The sequence below is a fragment of the Neofelis nebulosa genome, chromosome 4 (assembly GCF_028018385.1).
Source record: "Neofelis nebulosa isolate mNeoNeb1 chromosome 4, mNeoNeb1.pri, whole genome shotgun sequence".
In the NCBI taxonomy this organism is placed as follows: Eukaryota; Metazoa; Chordata; class Mammalia; order Carnivora; family Felidae; genus Neofelis; species Neofelis nebulosa.
In genome coordinates this window covers 167413073-167435699 of record NC_080785.1, presented here as the reverse complement: position 1 = coordinate 167435699, position 22627 = coordinate 167413073, and the positions used below count along the sequence as shown (strand labels likewise).

The 22627-nt window shown below is 65.5% G+C and overlaps 1 protein-coding gene across 2 annotated transcripts; it reads left to right on the top strand.

Annotated features, from left to right (window-relative positions):
• FZR1 (fizzy and cell division cycle 20 related 1) lies at positions 1-21422 on the top strand. Of its 2 annotated transcripts, none has more exons than XM_058728998.1 (14): positions 1-208; positions 14671-14793; positions 16088-16213; positions 16315-16378; positions 16469-16596; positions 17094-17176; positions 17534-17717; positions 18289-18354; positions 18845-18947; positions 19033-19217; positions 19338-19571; positions 20085-20189; positions 20747-20848; positions 21219-21422. In XM_058728998.1, the coding sequence occupies exons 2-14, from the start codon at positions 14725-14727 to the stop codon at positions 21258-21260; spliced, it is 1491 nt and encodes a 496-aa protein (XP_058584981.1). In that variant the 5' UTR covers positions 1-208; positions 14671-14724; the 3' UTR covers positions 21261-21422. The 2 variants fall into 2 exon arrangements, with proteins under 2 accessions (XP_058584981.1, XP_058584982.1); XM_058728999.1 differs by having other exon boundaries at positions 2-208; positions 20747-20839.
• Positions 21423-22627: the final 1205 nt, after the last annotated feature.

Below are 22627 nucleotides of genomic sequence, written 5' to 3'. Positions count from 1 at the left end.
TGGCCGGCCACGGGAGCGCGCGCGGCGGAGGAGGGCTCCGGGAGGCCGCGGAACAGCGACCGCCGCCATATTAAGGAGCGCGGAGCCCGGGGTCCCGACAGCGGCGGCCGCGGCCGGACCAGTGGAGCTGCGGGCGGCAGAGGCCGGCGCGGCGCTGCGCCGGGAGAGGCGGGGTCGGCGGAGCCAACGGGGGACCGGAGCGAGCCAGGTGAGGTGGCCGGGGTCTGAGGACCCGCCCCCCGGGCCCGAGCCGCGACCCCCGAGCCGGGCGGGGCCCGACGGCGGCGCGGGCCTACCCGGGGGGCCCCCGACACCGCGCCGGCGGCCGGGGCTGCGGCCCCCGCGCTCGGGGCCCCCTCCAGGAGCCGGCCAGACCTCCTGAACGCCGCCCCCCCAGTGCCCAGCTAGGCCCGCGGTGACCTCAGCATCTCGCTCCCGTCTTCACCCCCAGATCCGGCCCTGCGTGACCGCCCCAGCCCGAGCCACCTGCGACCCGAGACCTGCCCCCCCTCCCCCCCCGCAGCCGGCGTCCGGGGTCCGCCTATAAACGGGGGTCGAGTTCTGTCTCCTTAAGCCGGGCGTTCACCCTCGAAAATAGCCATTGATCACCTCTGGCCTGTCAAACCCGCTTCCTCCAAACCGGGACCGTCCCAGCTCAGGCCCTGCCCAGATTTCGGCTGCCCCCATCGCTGTCACGACTCACCCCGGCTCGAACCGGGCCCCCTCCCCCCATCCCAGTAGAATACAATCCTAGCCGTGTGGACCGTGAAGCGAGTAGACGGAGGTGTGGAGACCCTGTGGTCTGGGCTCCCCGTCGTGCTCGCCGCTCCCCTCCCTCTCGGTTCTGGCACACAAGCTCTCAGGCCCGGCTCCTTCAATGCACAAGTGTCCCCTTGCCCCCGGCCCTCCCAGCCCCCATCCAGCGGGAGTCAAGCTCTCCATCTGGGCCCTGACCCCACCAAAATCTGAGCCCAGCTACGCCCCGACCCCGGAACATCCTGCCTCTTCCTGTAAGCCCAAGCCCCGCCACCCCGGAGCCCCCGAGTGTGGAATGTCTCTCCCCATCAGAGCGTTTCCCCCCCGCTAGAAACTGCCGACCGGTGCCCACTGGTCCTGCACTGGCTGGGCCCACCCCCAGCCCAAAGCCTGAGACCCTCCGCTCTGCAGCCTGGACCCGTTTAGATTTTCACCTGTTCTTTTCCCCCACGAAATCGTCCCCTCTTTCAGGCGCCTGTCAGGCTGGGAACTAGTCCCCCTCCCACCCTTCACTCCAGTCGGCAGAGTGATGACCTCAGGCCTCTTGCTGGTGAGGCTGCACCAATCCCCCCCCCCCCCCCACCCCCAGCTTCTTACCACGCTTTGCATGAGGATGATTTGCCCGAAGAAAAATAATCCATCACAACATGCCCAGCTGTGCCTCTTACCCCAAATTGGGGACACGTGAGAGGGTGTTTGAAATGTAGGGGGTTGGGTGGTCTCTCCTGGAGGAGGTGGGGGATTTGCACACTAGAAGCTGCCGAGAGCCTCTGGGGCCCGTCCCCCCGAGTGGCGCACTGCCCCCCAGCTCGCATCCTAGCCTGTTCATCGTGCAGGGTTTCTCGTGGGCCGTCTTGGCCCCTGGTGCCGGGGGCGCCTTCCGTGTGAGCCAAACCCAACCGCGTGCCTTGCGAACCTCAGAGTGTAAGCAGGTGTGCCGGCCGCATGGCGCTTGGCCGAGCGAACGAGGATATGGGCTCCCCCCCCCCCCCGCCCCGAAAACAAGGGCTCTGGTCTTGGGACAGCTCGTGGTTCAAGGGACAGCTGCCTCGCTGGGTGGAGGGCAGTGTCCAGGGAGTTAGCTGTGCTGCCCCTTTGCCCCCTGGGACTGTTCCCCCAGGGAAATCTCCGACTCCCGTGCCCTAGCCAGTGGTGGCGGCTGTTTCGGGCTAGGGGAGAAGCGCCCGGAAGCAGATGGAAAAGTGGAGTCTTCAGAAGCTGGTCGGCCTGGATTTTCACACCGGGTCCTCTGTTTCAGCAGGAAATGTCCCGCCACTGTCACTTGTTGGGGCCTCTGGTCTGGTGGGGTCTGGATACCAGGGACCTCTGGGTTTGGGGATCCACAGGAGTGTTGGTTGTGGGGACCTTTTTCGGGGTAGCACTGAATGGGGTGAGGATCCAAAATCATTCTGTTTGAGGGGCGAGCCTGGAGACTTGAGTCGGGTGTCCGCATCAAGGGACTTGGTGTTTTAGGAACCAGCAGGATCGCAGTACCCTTGTAATTGTCCTCTGGAGACCTGGGTGCCGTCTGGGGACATCTGTGGTGATCGGGACAGGCGCTGATTGGGTTCAGTGATCTGGGGGTGCTCCTGGCATCCAGTGGGTGGGGTCAGCGAAGCTGCTGCCCCACCCCACCACCCAGTGCTCAGCATGGCCCCAAACATCAGCAGTGTCGAGGGGGGGACCGTGAGCCCTGTGAGGGCAGGGACTCCGTCCCCAGAGCCTGCGCGGTGCCCCCGTGAGGCTGGAGCGTGAGAACGCTGGCTCAACTGGGTGCTGCAGGGCGGGAGGGACTGATGGACCGAGGGAAGGGCGCGTTTGGCCCGTTCCGGGAGCTGGCACCAGGAGCCGGTGTCCCGCAGAGCCAGGAAGGGACTACTTGGCCGCCCCTCTTTGGCCTGGCATCTTCCTGCCGTCCGGTTTCTGACCCACCACAGGCCGCGGTGGCCTCCCCCTTGTCAAGTCCACTGTCACCACGCGGGCCACCTCTTGCTGCACCTGCCCGAGATTTGGTGCACACGGAGCGGCCGCGGACGCTGGGTGGTTTGGAGCCGGGCGCGTGCGGCAGCACCTTCCTTCGGTGGCCAGACGCACGTTGACGCTGGGACTCCACAGACTCCGCCCACGACCAGAGCCCTTCTGGAAGGGACACTTGTGTCCCCAACAGCTGCGCATCCTCGTGTCCTTGGCAGGTGACCTCTTTCTCCTCCCGTGGCGTCCTCACCTGATACCGGGGCAGGAGCACACGGGACGTGCCGCCGGCCCCGTGCCATCCAGTCCTCGAGCGCCATGCCTGACACATGCACCCTCCCTCCCCCCGAAAAGTGGACTCCGCTGTCCCCTGGCTTCCTATGCCTTCCCTTCAGGGAGCAGCCTGCTTTCCGTTACTTGTTTGCTCGACCTTTGTTGGTAACAGATCTATTCAGATACGGTTCCCTCTCCGTGTGAGTTACTGATTTAAACTGTGCAATTGAGTGGTTTTCGGCTTGTGTACCCATCACCAGATGGATTCTGGAACATTCTCACCAGTCCAGACAAGCCCCCTTCCCGTCAGTCGTCAGTCCCATGCCCTTTGCAGCCCCTGGCACCCGCTACCCCACTTTGTGTCAGGATGAGCCCGTTCTGGACGTTTCACACCCGCGGACTCACACCCCGCGTGGCCTCTCGTGTCTGGTTCCCTCGCTGAGCGTCGTGCGTTCGGGGTCCGTCCGCGGGGCGGCGGGGCCGGGCGACTCTCGCTCCTGCTCGAGACCAAGTGACGTTCCTGTGTGTTGGCTGGACACGGTATGTTTGTCCACTCGCCAGTTGGCGGACGCTTGGGCCGTTTCCACCTTTTACCTGTTCCGGTCAGAGCTGCTACAGACAGCTGAGCACAGGTTCTCGTGGCCGTCGCTTTTGATGCAAACTGAGATCCCGCTGTGCTGTCTGCGTGCGTTCTTGCTGGGCACAGTTGACCCCCTGTCCTCGTGCATTGCTGGACCCTGAGGCTGGCTCCTGAGCTCCAGCCCCATGGGGCCAGCGCCAGTCACCGTCCCCTGGGGGTCCTGCCAGCACCTGGGGCGAGTTAGCCCCGAGGAGGTCACGCTTTCCTCTGACCGTTCCCTCCCCCAGCCTCACATGGGGCCCCTCGTGCCTGTTCCCCCATCCTCTCAGGACCCCCTGCTTCCCCACCCGGACTGGGCAGGCACTGTCGGGTCCCCCTGGGTCCCCCCTCCTCCACACGACACTACCTGCAGTCCACGAAAGCTCGTCTCATCCTGTGACTCCCTCTTCCCTGGCCTTCCCCACCTCCCCACCGCGGGCCCAGGAGACTGTTCTTTGGGCCTTCGCTTTCCCTCTTCCTGCCCCCCAGCTCTCTCCTTACACCCGGCCTCCCCAGACCTCTGTGTGCTTGTCTAAAGCAGCAGACCCCTCCCGATCCTCCTGCCCTTTTTTTTGCACATGCTCCTTCCTGGAGTAGATCGGGCCCAGAAACCACCGATTTGTGCAGGAGGCGTCAGGCTGTATTTGCACAGCGTCCTATGATAGAGATAAGGAGAGGCCGGGGGTGGGGGGGCGGCGGTGATGGAGGGAGCAAGGGAAGGGGCAGACCGCCGCTCGGAGGCAGAGTCTGTGCCTGTGCCTACCGCTTATCCAAGGCCGCACGGCAAGAGAAAGGTCAGCGCTGCTCTCCTGAGCCTGAGGGAAGCCACTCTTCCCTCTACAGATTCCCCCAAGCCGGGGGTTCTCCACTGGGGGCAACGTCCGGGCATGTTTGTGGTTGTCACGCTGGGGGTGTTCTGGCATTAAGTGGGTGGGCCCGGGGAGGCTGCTCAGCCCCCTGCAGTGCCCAGAACATACCCCCCCCCCCCACCAGAACACGCCTGGTCCCAGTGTCTGTGGTGCCAGCAGCCGGGGTTGGCGGTCCCTGCCCTAAACGTAGTAGGTTTAGGTCTTCCTTCTGCCCCCACCTAGGACCCATAGGTGGGGTCCCTGGTGAGACATATTGAGGAGCACTTTCTGCTGCTCAAGGCCGCCTGTGAGGGGGTGAGATCCCTGTCCCTGCAGGCATGCAAGCAGATGCAGTTGTGAGGGGCTCATCTGAACCCCTTTAAGGCCTGATCCAGCCTTGAGATCTGGCCCTGTGACGTAAACCACAGTTTCAGTCGTGTAAATGATCGTAGATCGCCTGCTGCTGTTGCCAAGTTGTCCCTCCCTCACGTGGGGTTTGCATCCTCTGGGCTGCTGCCGACCCCAGTGCCCAGAGCGGGTAGACGAGAGGCTTCACCTTGGGCACTTCTGAGGCTTAGAGCAGCAGGGCTCACCCGGGGTGCCAATGGTGTGGCCGTTTCCACAGGGTCAGAGGGGAGAGCCTCCGGTGCAAAGGCCATGTCCTCTAGTCCGTCAGCCCCCGGAGGGCGGGACTCCTTGGTCAGCCCCAGGGTCTGCCTGCACAGAGCGGGGAGTAAGGTTTAGCTGAGAGAACGGATACACGCACGGGTGCTGGAATGTGTTCTTCGGGGGCCCCCACCTCCAGGCCTCCCCAGAAAGAACTTGCCTCTGGTGGTGATTCACGTCAGCCCCCAAAGGGGAGGCTCGTTGCTTCCCTGTCGTATGTGTTAGGCTCAGCCCTTTTTTTAAAAAAAAATTTTTTAACGTGTATTTATTTTTGAGAGAGAGGGAGACAGACAAAGTGTGAACAGGGGAGAAGCAGAAAGGGGGAGACACAGAATCCGAAGCGGGCTCCAGGCTCTGAGCTGTCAGCACAGAGCCCAGTGCGGGGCTCGAACCCACAAGCAGTGAGATCATGACCTGAGCCAAAGTCAGACGCCCAACCGACTGAGCCCCCCAGGCGCCCCGGGCTCAGCCCTTTTTGATTCCAGCTCCTCTGGGCTTTGTCCTTGGTGTCATGAGACGTGAGGGACCACTAGTCCATCGTGTTCCCTCCACGGGGTGGGAGCTCTCTCTTCAAAGGGCCTGTTCTGTGCATCAGCTATTGGGAGTGCGAGAGCCTGCGTTCTGGGCCATGTCTGAAGGCCACGGCCAGCCCTCCTGCCTCCACGTAGCCCCATTTCTTTTTATTGACGACAGTCTTCCCTCCTCTTGGAGGAAGACCCGTTCTCCTTACCTGCAGCCTCAGTGAGGAAGAGAAGGGGCCCCACCTGGCCACCCGGCCGACAGCTGCGGTCAGGAGCTCACTGGAGCAGCGGCCGCCCAGGCACCCCCCCCCCCCACCCCCGCCCCCCGTGCCATACAGCCCACACACACTGCGGAGGGAGGAACAGGAAGCCGGCACATGGGGGATGTGTTGTGCACCTGTCGCTGAGCCCGTGGGATCAGCCACCACCTCCTAGCATCTCCTTTGAGTCAGGCACCCTCCTAGCTGCTTCGCAGAAGTTACTGGGCCAGTAAGAGTGGAAGCCAGGACTCAAAGCCAGGTGCGTCCCCTCTCTGAAGCCCCCACCTTTTTCCAGTGTACCTTTCTAGGGCTATATGGTATTTGGGTTTCCTGTAGTGGTGGGGGCGGGGGGGCTCGAGGGCCGGTCCCCAGCTGGCCTGAGCCGAGGCCGGGGCCGCAGCGCCAGAGGCTCCCACGTGAGCAGAAAATCAGACAAGTCCTTCCTTCTTCCAGTTGGGTCTTTCTCATGTGCTACTTCCCCGGTCCCTTGGAGAATAGCTGAGAGTAACACATCCGGGCCCCAGGCCCCCCACGGGAGCCTCTCCTCTTTCTCAGGAGGAAAGCACCGGGAGCTGGGTAGTCTGGGAGCACCTGCCCCCCCCTCCAGATCTCCTGCCGTCTCCGCCTGTATATCTCTCAGACAGGTGCATGTTTCCTCAAGGTTTCAGGGGCCCTGTGAGAGGTTGTGCCCCCTGGTGACCGTTCCTAGGGACCCCCCAGCCATTTATCAGTACATCCCTACTTGGGGGATGGTTCCCGCTAGAACAGACCAGCAGATACTCACTGCGTGAGAGGATGCCCCCTCCAGAGCAGGCCTTTGAGCTCTAGGTGGCTGGCTTGCTCGGGGTGCTGGGCCTGGGACCCCCCCTCACCTGGGGGAGCGTGGTGATCTGAGCAGCCATGGGCAGGCGGGGTGAGCACAGGTACCAGAGCCGGACTTGCCCGGGTAGGAGCCCAGTGCCCTGGCCCGCCAGCCACCACAGGGTCCTCCTCTGTGAGGTGGAGGCGGGACCGCTCGTGGGACACAGTTAAGTACAAGGCCTCGAGCGGTGCTGGCCCGCGGAAGGGCCCCAGGCGGGACCCACTGCCGTCATTATCCCACAGGGCCGGGAGCAGTGTCCTGTGCACCTAGGACCCCGTGGCGCCCGCATAGGACGTCGCCGAGTGGGCGTCCATAGGCTGCTTCCTCGTACCCCGTGTGGGTAGCCAGTGCCGCCTGGCCTAACTGGCCTGCTTCCCCTCCAGAAGCTGGAGTTAGCTGCACCCAGGAGCACTGTGCCCGGGACACGCTGGCTGGTGTGGAGGACATCTGGGTCGTCGTGACAGGGAGAGCCTCCGGTATAAACCCATTTTATAGGTAGTCCCGTCCAGGCTACAGTCACCCTCGAGACACTGAGTCACGAAACGTTTCATTTTTCCTTGGGCTTCCTGAAGAGCCTTACAACATCTAAGTGCGGGAGAGACTGGTTTTTCAAGATGAGCAAGACTTTGAAGGATGTGAAATTTGGCGAGCCGGTGAGCAGGGAGCTTCTGGCCTGGGGGCCTGGGGCTCGACATGAACGGGGGGGGGGGGGGGGGGGGGGGTGGTGGGGGGGGGGGGTGGGGTGGGGGGGCGGGGGGGGGCGGTGCAGCGTGGACCCTGCCGTACCAGGCCCAGAGAAGAGGCCGTCCGTTTGCACGCCCTGCTCCTGGGGTGCCCTCCATGGCTGCACCCCTGCTGGGGGGAGGCTTCGGAGGCGATCGCGGGTGCCTCCAGCTGCGTCGTGAACGTTCCTTGGGGGCATCCTGGGCACTGAGGGCACTGGGCAGCGTCCCCAGCCCCCCACCTCCTTGAGGCCAGGAACACCCCAGTCGTGACCGTCGTGACAGACACACGTGTCGACAGACAGACGTGTCCCCAGACGCTGCCCAGTCTGAGGGCCCCTGGGTCACACCTGGACTGAGTGCCTGGGTGGGCGGAAACTGTGGGAGCACCGCGACCGCAGGGCTGGCCGGGCGAGGTCCACGGGCTGGCGGGCTGCGGAGGGCGGCAGGACGGTGCCAACGGCCTTCGCCGCCGCCTGCCCTGCCACTGCCGCTGGGCCCGCTCTCAGGGAGGGTCGGCGATGCCTGACCCTCGGGGTAGCTGTGCGGGAACCTCACTGTCCTGTGAGGCGGCTGGGTGGCGCCTCTGTCCCTGGAGAGCAGGCTGAGAGGCTGAAGGCTCGTCCGAGGCGGTGGCGGAAGTGTGAGCTCTGGGGGCCGCGGTGGAAGAGGAGGCCCCCTTCCGAAGGGCTGGCGTGGTGGGCGGGGCGAGTCCCCCGGCGACGGGTGCCCTGTGGAGGGGGACAGTGGCGGCGAGGGGCCGAGGGCTCTGGCCCCCCTCACCCGACACAACACCGGCCCGCCCGGTCAGCAGGGCGGCTCGCTGCTCCCTCTTCCCACCTCGGCTGGGGCTCGGCCCTGGGTGGGGGAGCCCGGCCACCGGGGGCCTGCAGACGGTCTGCGCACGGCGACTGCTCGTTAGCAGGAGAATCACCGCACACCACACCCCGCGGACATCTTATTAGGAAATTCTCAGACTAGGGCAAGGGCAGCCAAAAGCTCAGTGCGCCCGCCTGGGGCCGCCGGCCGCGTCCATCCCGCCTCCGCTCTCACGTGACACAGAACCCAAGAAGTACATGAGGCGCCCGGGGAAAACCGGGCTCCTTCCTCTCTGTCCCCCACCCCCGGCCCCCTCCCGAGAGCTGACCTGTGCTGCTAGCGTGTTCCCCAGCCTTCTAGAAGCAGCTCGTTGGCCCAGTGCTGCCGTCGCGTTTGGGGGGGGGGGTGGGGGGGGGGGGGGGGGTTCTGGCCGACCCTCCTGCCGCCTCTCCTGGTGGGGGACACGAGCCTCACCGTTTGCTGTCACACCGCGGCGCTTGCCTTTGTGTTCGCGGTTTTGCACACGCAGCCGGAGTTCCTCCGGGGGAATTCTTAGAAGTAGGGAGAGTGCGTCAGAAAGGATGTGCGTTTTAAATTTGGAAAGCAGCTGCCAAACTGCCTTCTTCGAAGTCGGGTTTCAGCTCCTGCCAAGGAGCACGGGTGCCTGTCTCCTCCCTACGCCTGCGCGGCCTGGGGTGCGGGGCTGTGGGCCGGGGCCCTGCTGTCCGCGTGGGGCCTGCCGCCTTCCAGCTGCACGCGAGGGTGGGCGTCTCGGGAGCCCTGGCTGTGTTCACACCCTTCACGTCAGCGTCTCCCGTGGATGGCAGGTGTTTTTTCCGCTAGTGTCTTTTTTTTTTTTTTTTTTTTTTTTTTTTTTTTTTTTTTTTGAGAGTGAGAGGGAACAAGGGCAGAGGCAGAGAGAGAGGAGGATCCCAGCGGGCTCTGCACTGTCAGCACAGAGCTGAACCCGGGACCGCAACCTGAGCCAAAGTCAAGAGTCAGGTGCTTAACCGACAGAGCCCCTCGGTGTCCCTGTGTCGTCTTCCTAAATAAAACCGTTTGTGGGGTGTCTTCCCTTGTAGACACTTTGTTTCTCCCGAACTGTGGCCTGGGCCCTGCCGTCAGTGAAACAGACCAGCCCTGCCGGCCTCATGGCCCCCCCCCCCCCCCCAGGGACATCAGCACGGTGACTTTGGTCTGTGACTGGGGGGCCGTGGTTTCCATTGGAAGCTTGGCCGGGCTGAGAGGTTTAGGCTGCTGTAGCCCACAGTGTGACCATTCCCCATGGTGAGGCCCCTCGTTCCCACCAAAGCCCCACTGGCCCTGAGCAGCCCTGTTCGGGGAGAGCAAGGCAGGGGCGGTCACCGAGCATGTGGACCGAGCGTGGCCTTCACCGGTGCCCCCCAGGGCTCGCTGCCTGGCGGGCGGCAAGCAAGGCCCCAGTCAGAGCCCTCGAGGGTTGACTCTGCACACAGTGGCCGAAGGAAGTGTGCCTGCCTCTGTGACCCCGGTTTACTCAGGACAGCTGACTGGCCCGACTCCGGGAAAGTACCCGCTGATGGCAGAACTTACCAGAATGGAGCCGTGACTGTTCCTCTTTATGCCCCTTCTTCCCGCCATAAGCCCCACCCAGGATGCTGGTCCTCGGTCAGAGTGGACGCCCGGCCTCCTGGGGCTCAGCTCTGGCTCCCACGTGGCCCAGGCTCACCCTTGGGACTCTGTCCTCTGAATGGGATGTCTGCAGCCTGGACAGAAACTCGTACGGCCATGCTGCCCCCAGGAGTGGTCACTGTGCCGAGGGCACACCTTGGGGTTCATCCTGGGGACTTGGAGGTGGGCTGGAAGGGGTCCCCCCACACACACACAGAGAAGTGAGGGAGGCTTGAGGGACGCAGCCATCAATCACTGCTGGACTCTGTGACAGAGGAGCTAGACTGGTCTGGGGGACCTTCTGCTGGGACTACAGGGTACATGCAGGGGGGAGGGGGGCCGACGGGCAAGACGGAGGTGGCCGCTCCCACAGGCTTACCCGAGATGTGGGCAGGGCAGGGGGGGACCAGCCCCACTTTGCTCACAAAGCAGGAGGCCCGCCGTCTGGCCCCATGGGGACGATGGGGCCGGTGGACTTGAGAGGAACTCCGGGCCCAGCGGAGGGAGGACCCTGGGGGCGGGTGGGCACGGGGAGGCGGGCCTCGGGGCAGGGCCTCCTGCCCGTGACCCCACGTGAGCCTGCAACGCCGCTGCCCCCTTGCTCGGCCGTCCCCGGGTTCGTGTGCATGAGGCGATGGTGCAGACACACGGGTCGTGAGGTCGTGCACGGGGAGCACGGGATCAAACGTGCAAGCCCGCTAACCTGCGTGGTGTGGAGCGCACACGTGGCGACTAGCGGCCACGCGCCTGTGCCTCTGAGTCTCACCCAGCGGGCTTGGCTCTGGCTGAGTGTCCGTCCGGCTTTGGGCCTGGGCCACACCAGGCTGGCTGTGTCCCGTAATTGCGGGGTGAGGGTCGAGGACTTCGGTGGGCTCGTGCTGGTCCTTCAGCCCCGTGCTGTGCACGGTCTCCACCACAGGCCCAGGAACCCGTCAGAGAGGCCATCTGGGGCTGTCGAAGATAGAGAACCTCGTGGTGTGGCCACGCCTGGAGAGGTGCCAGTGGTGGAGCCCCAGGCTGGTTCCCTCCCCGGTGACGGTGACGCTGAGCTCACACTGCCCTCAGGAGTCTCTTTTCAAAAGGGCAGACGTTCTCTTTAGTCCACTCTCTGTCTCTGTGGACGGCACCCCTCTAGGGACCCCCCGTGAGCGGGGACACACAGGACGTGTCCTCCTGCGCCTGTGTTCTCCGGGGCCCACGTGGTGGCCAGTGGCAGGGCGTCCTTCCTTTCCGAGGGCTGGGTCACATTCTGGTGTGTGCGGGTGGGGCGCGTCGGCTTTATCCATTCACTCAACCTGTCTACAGACACATTGGGAGTCTTTCTCTCCTTGGTGATGACGAACAACCTAGAATAACGCCAGTTGGAGCTTTAGGGGACTGGTTTCTGTGCGGGTCTGTTTCCTTTCATTCTCCCAGGTGCACACCGAAAAGTGGAATTACTGGGCTACGTGGCTCTGTGTGTGTGAGACAGAGACAGAGAGGAGCCTGTGGGGGCAGGGGCGGGGAGTCAGTGTTTCCTGGGGACAGAGTCCCAGCCTGGGGAGAGGGAAGGTTCTGGAGACCGATGGTGGGGGGGGGGGGGGGGGGCCGCACGACTGTGTGTGCTTGAAGCCGCCGGGCTGTGCACTTAGAAAATGGTTAGGTGGGTAAATCTTAGCGTATTTCACCCCAATTTTTTTTTTTTCAACGTTTTTTATTTATTTTTGGGACAGAGAGAGACAGAGCATGAACGGGGGAGGGGCAGAGAGAGAGGGAGACACAGAATCGGAAACAGGCTCCAGGCTCCGAGCCATCAGCCCGGAGCCTGACGCGGGGCTCGAGACTCACGGACCGTGAGATCGTGACCTGGCTGAAGTCGGACGCTCAACCGACTGCGCCACCCAGGCGCCCCTTCACCCCAATTTTTTTAAAGCAAATGTTGACTTCTCCAGAGTGCTACCCCTCAGGATTCACAGACTTTTTTAATTTTGGGCCAGCCTTCGACTTTCTGGTATTTGATCTGTCGTGAACCCGGGCTCCAGACAGGGCAGGAGAGCTCGCGGTGGCCCTGAGCGCATAGGGGGTCTGGGGCAGGGGGAGCGGGGCGCGTCGCGAGGAGCTGCAGCCCTCAGGCTCTGTCCCAGAAACACTTGCTTCAGGCCCCCGCATTTGCTCTGCGGTGCCCCCGGGGGAGGCAGGACTGGTGAACGTTTCATGTCGGTTTCTGGAAGCAGCCACTGGCCGCGGGCCTGTGTCCAGCCCCGCAGTGAGGAACATCCTTCTCCCAGAGGTGGCCACTCACCCCCACCCCCCTTGTGCTGGAAAGTGCACCTCCTGCTTTGCTTCTAGAACATTGTTCCGTCTCCCCCCTTCTCCTTTTCAGAGAAGCCTTCCGAGCTGGCTGAGCCCAATGGGAGGAGGGTGTGAGTTGTACAAATTCTGAACGGGCAGAGTGAGCTGTTGAACCCCATCCCGCGTGTGCACATCCAGGTGCCTGCAGCTTGAGGACTGTGGCCCCCGTTCGTGCATTAGGACAGAGGCTTCCTGGGGCGTCTGGGGGCCTCAGTTAAGCATCTGACTCTTGATTAGGCTCAGGCCATGATCTCACGGTTCATGAGATCGAGCCCTGCGTCAGGCTTCGTGCTAATAGGGTGGAGCCTGTTTGGGATTCTCTCCCCCCCTCCCCCTCTCCCCCTCTCTCCTTCCCCTTTTCCCTTCTCCTCCCCCTCTTCTCCCCCTCTCCCCCTCTCCCCCCCTCCTCCTCTCTCCCCCTCTCCCCCCCTCCTCCTCTCTCCCCCTCTCCCCCCTCCCTCTCCTCCTCTCTCCCCCTCTCCCCCTCCCCTCTCCCCCCTCCCCTCTCCCCCCTCCCCTCTCCCCCCTCCCCTCTCCCCCTCTCCTCCCCTCTCCCCCTCTCTCCCCCTCTCCCCCTCTCTCCCCTCTCCCCCTCTCTCCCCTCTCCTCCTCTCTCCCCTCTCCTCCTCTCTCCCCCTCTCCCCCTCTCTCCCTCTCTCCTTCCCCTTTTCCCTTCCCTCCCCCTCTCCCCCCCTCCCCCCCTCTCCCCCCCTCTCCTCCTCTCTCCCCCTCCCCTCCCCCTCCCCTCCCCTCTCCCCCCCTCTCCCCCCTCTCCCCCCCCTCTCCCCCCTCTCCCCCCTCTCCCCCCCCTCCCCCCCTCTCTCCCTCTCTCCCCCTCTCCTCTCTCTCCCCCCTCCCCTCCCCCCTCCCCTCTCCCTCTCCCTCCCTCTCCCCCCCTCTCCCCCCTCCCCCCCTCTCCCCCCCCTCCCCCCTCTCCCTCTCTTCCCCCTCCCCCTTCCCCCCTCTCCCCCCCTCCCCCCCTCTCCCCCTCTTCCCCCTCCCCCTCCCCCCCCCCTCCCCCTTCCCCTCCCCCTCCCCTTCTCCCCCTCTCCTCTCTCTCCCCCTCTCCTCCTCTCTCCCCCTCTCTTCCTCTCTCCCCTTCTCCTCCTCTCTCCCCCTCTCTTCCTCTCTCCCCTTCTCCTCCTCTCTCCCCCTCTCCCCCTCTCTCCCCCTCTCCCCCTCCCCTCTCCCCCCCCTCTCCCCCCCTCCCCCTCTCCTCCCCTCTCCTCCTCTCTCCTCCTCTCTCCTCCTCTCTCCCCCTCTCTCCTCCTCCTCTCCCCCTCTCCTCCTCTCTCCCCCTCCCCCTCCCCTCTCCCCCTCCCCTCCCCTCTCCCCCCTCCCCCTCCCCCTCCCCCCCTCCCCCCTCCTCCTCTCTCCTCCCCTCTCCTCCTCTCTCCCCCTCTCCCTCCTCTCTCCCCCTCTCCTCCTCTCTCCCCCTCTCCCCCTCTTCCTCTCTCCCCCTCCCCCCCTCCCCTCCCCCTCCCCCTCTCCTCCTCTCCTCCCTCTCCCCCTCTCCTCCCCTCTCCTCCTCTCTCCCCCTCTCCTCCTCTCTCCCCCCTCTCTCCTCTCTCCCCCTCTCCTCCTCTCTCCCTGCCCTCTCCCACCTCCCCCTGTGGGTGTGTGCACATTCTGTCTCTCACTCTCTCACTTAAAACAAATAAACTTTGGGCGCCTGGGTGGCACAGTCGGTTAAGCGGCCGACTTCAGCCAGGTCACGATCTCACGGTCCATGAGTTCGAGCCCCGCGTCGGGCTCTGGGCTGACGGCTCAGAGCCTGGAGCCTGTTTCTGATTCTGTGTCTCCCTCTCTCTCTGCCCCTCCCCCGTTCATGCTCTGTGTCTCTGTCCAAAAATAAAAATTAAAACGTTGAAAAAAAAAATTAAAAAAAATTAAAAAAAAAACAAACTTAAAAAAAGAAAAAAGGATATAGAAGCTTCCTCATTCAAGGAGGAATCCTCGCTGGGACCACTTTGACGCTTACCAGCCCCCACCTCGGGGTTGGACATGGTCTGAGGGTGGCTTGTGGCCTCGGAGGGTCTGAAGCAGGAAGGCAACATGTTGGGTACGTGGGAAGGAGGGTGGCCGGAGGGCAAGCTCCAGGACCCAGACTTAGATGACACACTTGCACTAAGCAGGACAAAGGCCGGGAGTCCTGGCGGAAGGTCCCTCAGAGCAGCCGCCGTCCTCCCTGTCCCAGCCGCCTGTGGTTTCCACAGCCTGTGGGGTGTGCCTGCCCCCCCCCCCCACCACCACCGGGCTCCTGGGAGGAAGTGGCAGGCCTTGGCCATCACTGTGGAGTTCGCCGTGGTCACCGGGCAGTGGAGGGGGCTGCTGCCCGCCGGCACTGACCTCTCCTGCCCTTCCTGCCCCAGGCTGACCCGGGCCGGCTGACCTTGGCCGGCGGGCTGTGCCTGCCCTGCGTCGCCATGGACCAGGACTACGAGCGGCGCCTCCTCCGGCAGATCGTCGTTCAGAACGAGAACACGATGCCCTGCGTGAGTACCGGGCACCCTGCCCCCACTGGCGCCGGCCGGGCCCCAGGGTGGCGGGGAGCAGCCTGTAGAGCACTGGGTGCCGGGCCGGCGAGAAGCACGTCCTCCCGCGGGCCTCCCGGTGGCCAGGGAGTCCCCTCCCCGGGCTTCCGGCGTGCCTCCTGCTGCTGGGGCCCACAGGGACGGTCAGCCTCCAGACCCCTGTTCCCCGGGGCCACGCCCGGGACTGACTGCAGGGACGAGGGCAGGTGAGCTGCTCTCCCAGTTTCCAGAGAGGGAGCCGAAGGCCCTGGGGTCTCAGACCTGTGGGGCGGGCCTGACCGGGCAGAGCCGTGGCGGCAGCTTGAGGTGGCCCTGTCCTTATCTGCGGAACTCAGCAGAGCTTGGGGAGGCCTCTTTTCCTGGACCCCACCCCTCTCAGCCACGCCATCGTGGGCCCCTGATGGGTCACGGGCTGTGCTCACTGCTCTTCTCAACGCTCTCAGCTCTGTGCCGGGCAGTTGAGGCCTTCGCCCGTGCTGTCCTGGGGCCACGCTCGTCCTGGGGGTCCCGTCGAGGAGTCCTGCCTCCCCAGCTCCTGCTGTGGCCGGCAGTCCTCGCCTTCACGTCCCCCACTTCTGTGTGGGTCTGTGTCTCTGACTCTTTGGACACCAGGCGTAGATTTGGGGCCCGTCCCACCCGGGGTGGCCTCGTCTTAACTGGATCACAGCTGCAAAGATGCTGTTGAATGAGGTCACATCCCGGGTGCGGGGGTGGGGACGGCTAGAACTTCAACCTGTCCTTCTGGGGGATGGGGGGGATGTATGTGGTCCAGCCCCCAGCAGTTCCCTTAGAGACATGGACTCTCCTGGGACAGTTCAGAGGGCTGGGCTGGTTTCCTGGGAGCAGGGCCCCCGCGTCCATGTGCCGGCTCCAGAGGGGGAGTCGTGCTTCTGTGGGAGACCGTCCTTGCCTGACGGAGATGGGGCCCGAGGAGCAGCAAGGTGTCGGGTCCGTCGTGGTGGCTTAGAAGCGAACAAAGCCCCGTGGCGGGCGCCCGTGCTCTCGGGCTGCCCCGTTCTTGAGGGTGTCGCCTCCCCAGCTGGGAGGATAAACTGAGGCCCGCCAGCAGCGTTCCGGCCCGCGGCTCACATGTCAAAATGTTTCACCTCTGCTGCTCGATCCGCTCGTTCAGCGGCCAGAGGCCTCGCGCGAGGAGGCAGGGTAGGCCTGGCCCGGGGTCTGAGAGGAGAGGCTGGCCTTGGCGTCGCGCGCTGGGGGGCTCTCAGGCACCAGCCCCGCCCTGCCGTCATTCCAGGTCGCAGAGATGCGGCGAACCCTGACGCCCGCCAACTCTCCCGTGTCCTCCCCCAGCAAGCACGGAGACCGCTTCATCCCCTCGAGAGCCGGTGCCAACTGGAGCGTGAATTTCCACAGGATCAATGTGCGGGCCGCCCAGAGGGCAGGGCCGGGGGGGGGGGGGGGTGGAGGGGTGGAGGGGGGCCGGGCGGGCGGCTCCAGCTGACCCCGCCTCGTTGCCCGCAGGAGAATGAGAAGTCTCCCAGCCAAAATCGGAAAGCCAAGGACGCCACCTCAGACAACGGCAAAGGTCAGGGGTCACACCCTGTCTGGCCCCCTGCCCCGCCCCCCCCCCCTCCCCGCCCCCTCCCCCAGGCCTTACAGAGCCCGCTGCCCACAGATGGCCTGGCCTACTCCGCCTTGCTGAAGAACGAGCTGCTGGGAGCCGGCATCGAGAAGGTGCAGGACCCGCAGACGGAGGACCGAAGGCTGCAGCCCTCCACGCCTGAGAAGAAGGGCCTGTTCACGGTGAGCACGCTCTCCCTGCTGGCAGCGTGCAGCACAGGCCCTCTGCAGGCTGCCCAGCTCGGCCTCCCGCGCTCGGCCTGTGCTCACCCCGGGAGCCGCTGGGCCCCGTGCCTCGAACCGGGGCTTTGCTCTCCTGCTGCTCCAAAGGCAGTGCTGGGGCAGGCGCCAGGTGCACGGTCCTGAGGCTGGGGGCAGCCGTAGGGCAGTGTCGGGAGGAGCCTGGCTCGGGTCTCTTGACGGAGGGCCGGCAGGCTGGCGGCCAGGGGGGCAGGGGGAGGCCGGCACCGGGCGGTCGCTGTCCAGAGGAGGCCTCAGGCATGAGGCCTGCTTTGCTTCTCTGGATCCCTGGAGCCCGGGCCACGTCTCCGACCCGAGTACTCACCTCGCACTCCGGCCTGGCCACCAGCAGCGCGGGGCGCCAGGGCCCCAGGTTTGAGGTCCCCGGGCTGTGCGGCCGAGGCTCTGCTCAGCTGGGGTCCCCCCTCCCCTGCCTCCAGTATTCCCTCAGCACCAAGCGCTCCAGCCCCGACGATGGCAACGATGTGTCTCCCTACTCCTTGTCCCCCGTTAGCAACAAGAGGTGAGTCTAGGCCTGTGGGGGCTGGAACAGGGCAGGTGGGCAGCCAGGCGGTGCTAGGGAGCCTAGCTTGGTCCTAGAACTGCACATGGGGTACAGAGGAGGTTCAGTGGGGACGCGCTTCAGGCTCAGTGGCGTTGGGCCCAGACAGGGCTTTCAAGGAGGGCTCCCCGGAGGAGGTGCCGGGCAGAGGGCGTGATGGGGCTGTCAGAGCTCAGGGCGGCCCGACGGCCGGCGGTCACCACCCATAGCTGTGGGGTCATGTGGGTGGCAGGAGGAGGGGCAGAACGGGCAGGAGAGCACGAGGGGGAGCCCACAGGTCACGCCAACGGCACCCCACGCGGTGGGCTCTCCCTGCAGTCAGAAGCTACTGCGGTCGCCACGGAAACCCACCCGCAAGATCTCCAAGATCCCCTTCAAGGTCCTGGATGCGCCAGAGCTGCAGGACGACTTCTACCTGAACCTGGTGGACTGGTCGTCCCTCAATGTGCTCAGCGTGGGGCTGGGGACCTGCGTGTACCTGTGGAGCGCCTGCACCAGCCAGGTGGCGCCAGCGCGCGGGGGTTGGGGGGGCTCGGGGGACTTTGGGGACCTCCGGGGCCGGGGTAGCACCCCTCTGCCCTCCCCGGGGCCTCCCCTCTGCGTGCACGCTGACCCGGGCGAGGCCCCCGGGGCCGGCCCGGCCAGGGGACCCCCCTGAGGGCCGCTTCCTCGGTGGCGGTCATCAGCAGCCACCCCACCAATCTGTCAGAGTAGCTGCTGGGGTTCGAGGCCTGCTCTTCGCAGTAGGCTGTTTTCAGGAATGAGACCAGACGCGGGCGGGTTTCAAAGGGGCACATGAAGCCCCCTCAGGGAACGGGCCGCCCCTCTGCTCCCAGCAGCCTGTGGCCTGCCCCGGGGCGGTGGGGGAGGGGGACTTGAGCGCCCGCCCCATCTCTGTGTGGTCAGTTATCCCCGTGCTGGTGTGTGTCCCCTCCTGGCCCGCAGCGTCCCAGGCACCCCGGCCTCGTTGCCCTGGTGTTCGTAAGCCAGCGAACGGGTGCTGGGGAGGGTGGACGGGTGCGCAGGCAGGTGGCTGTGCGTCCGCACTCACCGACCGCTTCCCCTTTCCCCAGGTGACCCGGCTCTGTGACCTCTCGGTGGAAGGGGACTCGGTGACCTCCGTGGGCTGGTCCGAACGGGTCAGTACGTGGGCCCCATCCCCTAGCCGGGCAGAGTCCGGGAGATACGACCCAGTCTTGCTGGCAGGGGCCCTCCCCAATGTTGAGGGGGCTCTGGGGACCCAGAGGAGCCAGCAGCCGGCCTGGAGGTCACTTGTCTAGTCTCCGGGAGTCTAATCTCCACCTGCACCCCTGCCTGACCCAGCCTGTAAAGATGGTTATGGTGACTCTGGGTCAGACTTGGTGCCCTGCACACCTCTCCCCGCCCCCACAGCTGGCACGGCAGCCACAGGCAGAAACGCACAGGTGTTTAGCCTGTGTGTCTACTGGATTTTGACAAACCGGTGCACTTGGGTGACCGTTCCCCCAGAAAGTTCCAAGGAGGGGTGTCCTTTTGCTTCAAAGAAACCTGTAAAGAAACGGCCCCAAGGCCCTGCGGTGAGGACGCAGAGGGAGAGGTCCCCATGCCTGGGCCTGATGCCCACTCCCTCCCCTGTGTGCTCGGGTCTAGGGGAACCTGGTGGCCGTTGGCACGCACAAGGGCTTTGTGCAGATCTGGGACGCAGCTGCAGGAAAGAAGCTGTCCATGCTGGAAGGCCACACGGCACGCGTTGGTGAGAAGCCGCCCGCTTCCCAGGGGGCAGGTGTGATTCCCGGGGGCGAGGCCTCAGCCTCCCTTGCCCTCTGCCTGGCCTCCAGGGGCGCTGGCCTGGAACGCTGACCAGCTCTCGTCCGGGAGCCGGGACCGCATGATCCTGCAGAGGGACATCCGGACCCCGCCCCTGCAGTCAGAGCGGCGGCTGCAGGGCCACCGGCAGGAGGTGTGTGGGCTCAAGTGGTCCACGGACCACCAGCTCCTCGCCTCGGGGGGCAACGACAACAAGGTAGGCACCGCGGGCCCCTCGCAGCCCTGGCCTCACCACAGAGTGAGGGCCGTGCGGGTTCTTCCCCCGGGGGGCGGACTGTGGTGGCTTCCGGGGCCTCACAGCCACTGCTCCCCGCAGCTGCTGGTCTGGAACCACTCGAGCCTGAGCCCCGTGCAGCAGTACACGGAGCACCTGGCGGCCGTGAAGGCCATCGCCTGGTCCCCACACCAGCACGGGCTGCTGGCGTCTGGCGGTGGCACGGCTGATCGCTGCATCCGCTTCTGGAACACGCTCACGGGGCAGCCGCTGCAGTGCATTGACACGGGCTCCCAGGTGTGCAACCTCGCCTGGTCCAAGCACGCCAACGAGCTGGTGAGTGCGGGGCCGGCCAGGGAGGGCCTGCGGGGACACACGCGTGCGCCTCCCTCCTCGTCGCTAGACGGCCTTCGGAGCCTCTCCGCGAAGAGCCAGGGGCAGAGGAGCCTGGGGGTGCGGGCAGGAGGTGGGGGAGGCAGGAGCCCTGGCCCCGCTGAGGCCTCCCATGGGGTCCTGAGGTTCAGCCAGGCCCCCGCCACCCTCGTCGTGCAGACCAGAGGTGCCTGGATGTGCCCGTCCTTGACCCAGACGCCCACACCCCCACACCCAGTGCCCGCCAGAGAGGCTCCCGGGCCTGTCAGGCGCCGTGTGTCCCACTCTGTCCAGTCACCGACCAGAGCGCGGGGAGCAGGGGCTGTGACCGTGCTCTCTCTACCTCGTCACCTGTGGCCTCTGTACCTCGCTCGCTTGGCGAGTCTGAGGTGCCGGCTCAGATGTCCTTACGTCTGGACCCCGGGGCCTTGGAAGCGGGGGGGCCCGGGTTCCGACAGCACCCTCTCCGCCCCCCAGGTGAGCACGCACGGCTACTCGCAGAACCAGATCCTGGTGTGGAAGTACCCGTCCCTGACCCAGGTGGCAAAGCTGACCGGGCACTCGTACAGGGTCCTGTACCTGGTGAGTCTGCCGACCCCCAGCCCCCGGCTTTGGGAGACGTGCTGTGGCCGCCCAGAAACCACTGCCCTGCGCCCTGAGAGGCAGCGTGCGGCCCTGTGTCGGGATTCCGCGGCCCGGGGGGCCTCCAGGACTGCACAGCAGGGCGGGCTCCTGTCCGCAAAGGTCACGTGGTACCGACGGCGGGAACCTGCTGTGCTGCGCCTCTGCCCTCCCTCCCTTCAGCCGGGTGTCTCTGTAGACACACGCGGAAAGAACTCTCTGCGGATCTGGGTCCCGGCACTCACGTGATCGCTGAGCGTTTCACCAGACCACCCTCTGTCAGGTCTTGCAGAAAGGCCCCCTCTCCTGCGGATGCTCAATTTCTTTTTTCTTTTCGGAAGAAGACGTCTTGTGCTTCAACCGACATGCTCTTTGTCCCGTCACGCAGAAGAGCGTCTCCGGGTGGTGGGCGGGAGGGAGGCCGCCTTGGGTTTTCCCGAGAGCGCTCCGACCCCGGCTCTGTCCGCAAAGCGCTGCCTGCGGGCGTAGGGACAATGGGGGTCTGTCTCCTTCTGCAGGCCATGTCCCCTGATGGAGAGGCCATAGTCACTGGTGCTGGGGATGAAACCCTGAGGTTCTGGAACGTCTTTAGCAAAACCCGTTCGACAAAGGTAAAGTGGGTCGGTATCAGTGCCAGCTGTTCCCCTGCGCGCGTCCCCTCGGCCTGTCCTGGGGGCTTCCCCTGCCCACCCCCCCACCCAGCCCCGTTTGTTCTGTTGGCCAGCATCTCCCTGGGAATCTCCTCTGTGGCCCCCCCCACCATGTGGCACGAGGCGCTCAGAGCCTGGCCACCCCCTACGCGCCTCGGGGTGCCGGGGAAGGTGCCCACGCAGGCTCCTCTGGCCCAGAACGTCACGTCCCCTCCAGGCAGAACTTCCCAGCCCAGTGCCGCCCAGCGCCCAGCCCTGGGGGCCTGGCCGAGCGGCGGGCACTTCCAGAGAGGTAGCCCGGGGGCCGCAGGCTCAGCGGTCCCTCCCGTGTGCCCCGCAGGAGTCCGTGTCAGTGCTCAACCTCTTCACCAGGATCCGGTAAACCCTCGGGCCTCTCTGTCCGGGTCGGAAGAGCACCATCTCTCCTCGGCGTTCACGGACCCTCCCCTCTCCGGCACGCGGTCTCCGGAGGAAGCAGCCGGGGTGGGGCGGGGAGTCGGGCCTGGAGAGACCCCGAAGATTCTCATTAAAGCCTGATTGCGAACCCTGGCAGCCAGTGTTTGGGGCGGGGGCACGGCCGGGCACCAGCAGGAGAGGGGCTCCCGCTCCCTGCGCTGGGCGGCCCCGGCGGGGACCATCCGTTCGGCCGCTCTGCTCGGAGCACGACAGACACCTCCTGGGACCCAGGCTGCTTCTGTTCACGTCCATCGCTGTGTCGTCGTCGTCGTCCTGTCGTCGTCATCGGGCCTGCATGCTCTTCCTTCACCCACGCCTGCGGGACAGACAGCCGGACGCCTGGCCGGTCAGCCGAGGCTGGCCAGACGGCTGAGCTCGGCCCGCGGACCTGAGAGACACATCCAGCTGCCCGGCGTCTCGGCAGCTGTGCCCGTGACTCCACAGGCTCAGCACGGCGTCCGGCGCAGGCCCGGGGCAGGCTCCGTGCCAGGCGGTCATCTCGAGACGGACTTCTGCCCGAGGAAGACGAGTCAGGTCCATTCGTTGTGTCGTGCTCACCCCAACCCCCCACTGTCCTGTCACTGCCGGGTCCCAGCCCCGCCTTATCCCCAAGCAGGACTCGGGCTCTTACAGCCTGCCGGGCAGCCAGCCAGGGAGACCCAAGGGCAGAATCAACCCTGAGGGCCGGGTCCTCCTCCCCGGCGCCCCCCGCACGCCCAGGTCACCCCGTGGGGTCCCGACCCTGTGTTCCATTGGCTGTGGGGCGGCTGGGGGAGGAGGCCCCCCCCCCCCCTCATGTCCTCTGCTCTGTCCCCAGGTGCACCTGGGCCCGTCCCCTCCCGCCGAGGGAGGAAAGAGGGCCTGGGTGTGGCCCGGGACCTGAACAGCAGGCCCCTGTCCCTCCTCGGGTCGGTGGAGGGGTGGGTGTACTGGCACAGCGGAGCGGGCGGAGCGGGCCTGGGCTAGGCTGGGGGCCAGCAGTCAGGGCAGGGCCGCGCAGATCCCCTCTGCGTCCGGGTGGCCTTGTGCTCCCTTCTGTCAGCCGTGTGTGCATGTGTATATACGTACTTGTGGCTTTTGTTTAGATTTGGTTTTGTGTTTGTGTAGACGGGTCCCAGGAAAGTTGAGGGGTGGTGGGGGAGGAGCAGTGGCTCAGCCACTACAGTGGGGACGGCTCCCGGGCTCCCGACCAGCTGAGCCTGCCTGACCTGGGCGGGGAGGGGGCCGCCTCCCTGCGGGGCCGGGCCGGGGACAGTGTACATAGATGTGTGTTTCGATGGGTCGAGTTCTTAT

What these genes read in the sequence shown, in the direction of transcription:
- FZR1 (XM_058728998.1), top strand. Translation starts at nt 14,725, where the DNA reads ATGGACCAGGACTACGAGCGGCGCCTCCTCCGGCAGATCGTCGTTCAG. An exon ending in CACCTCAGACAACGGCAAAG is followed by an intron (nt 16,379 to 16,468) that starts GTCAGGGGTCAC and finishes CGCTGCCCACAG; the next exon opens with ATGGCCTGGCCTACTCCGCC. An exon ending in TCCCCCGTTAGCAACAAGAG is followed by an intron (nt 17,177 to 17,533) that starts GTGAGTCTAGGC and finishes CTCTCCCTGCAG; the next exon opens with TCAGAAGCTACTGCGGTCGC.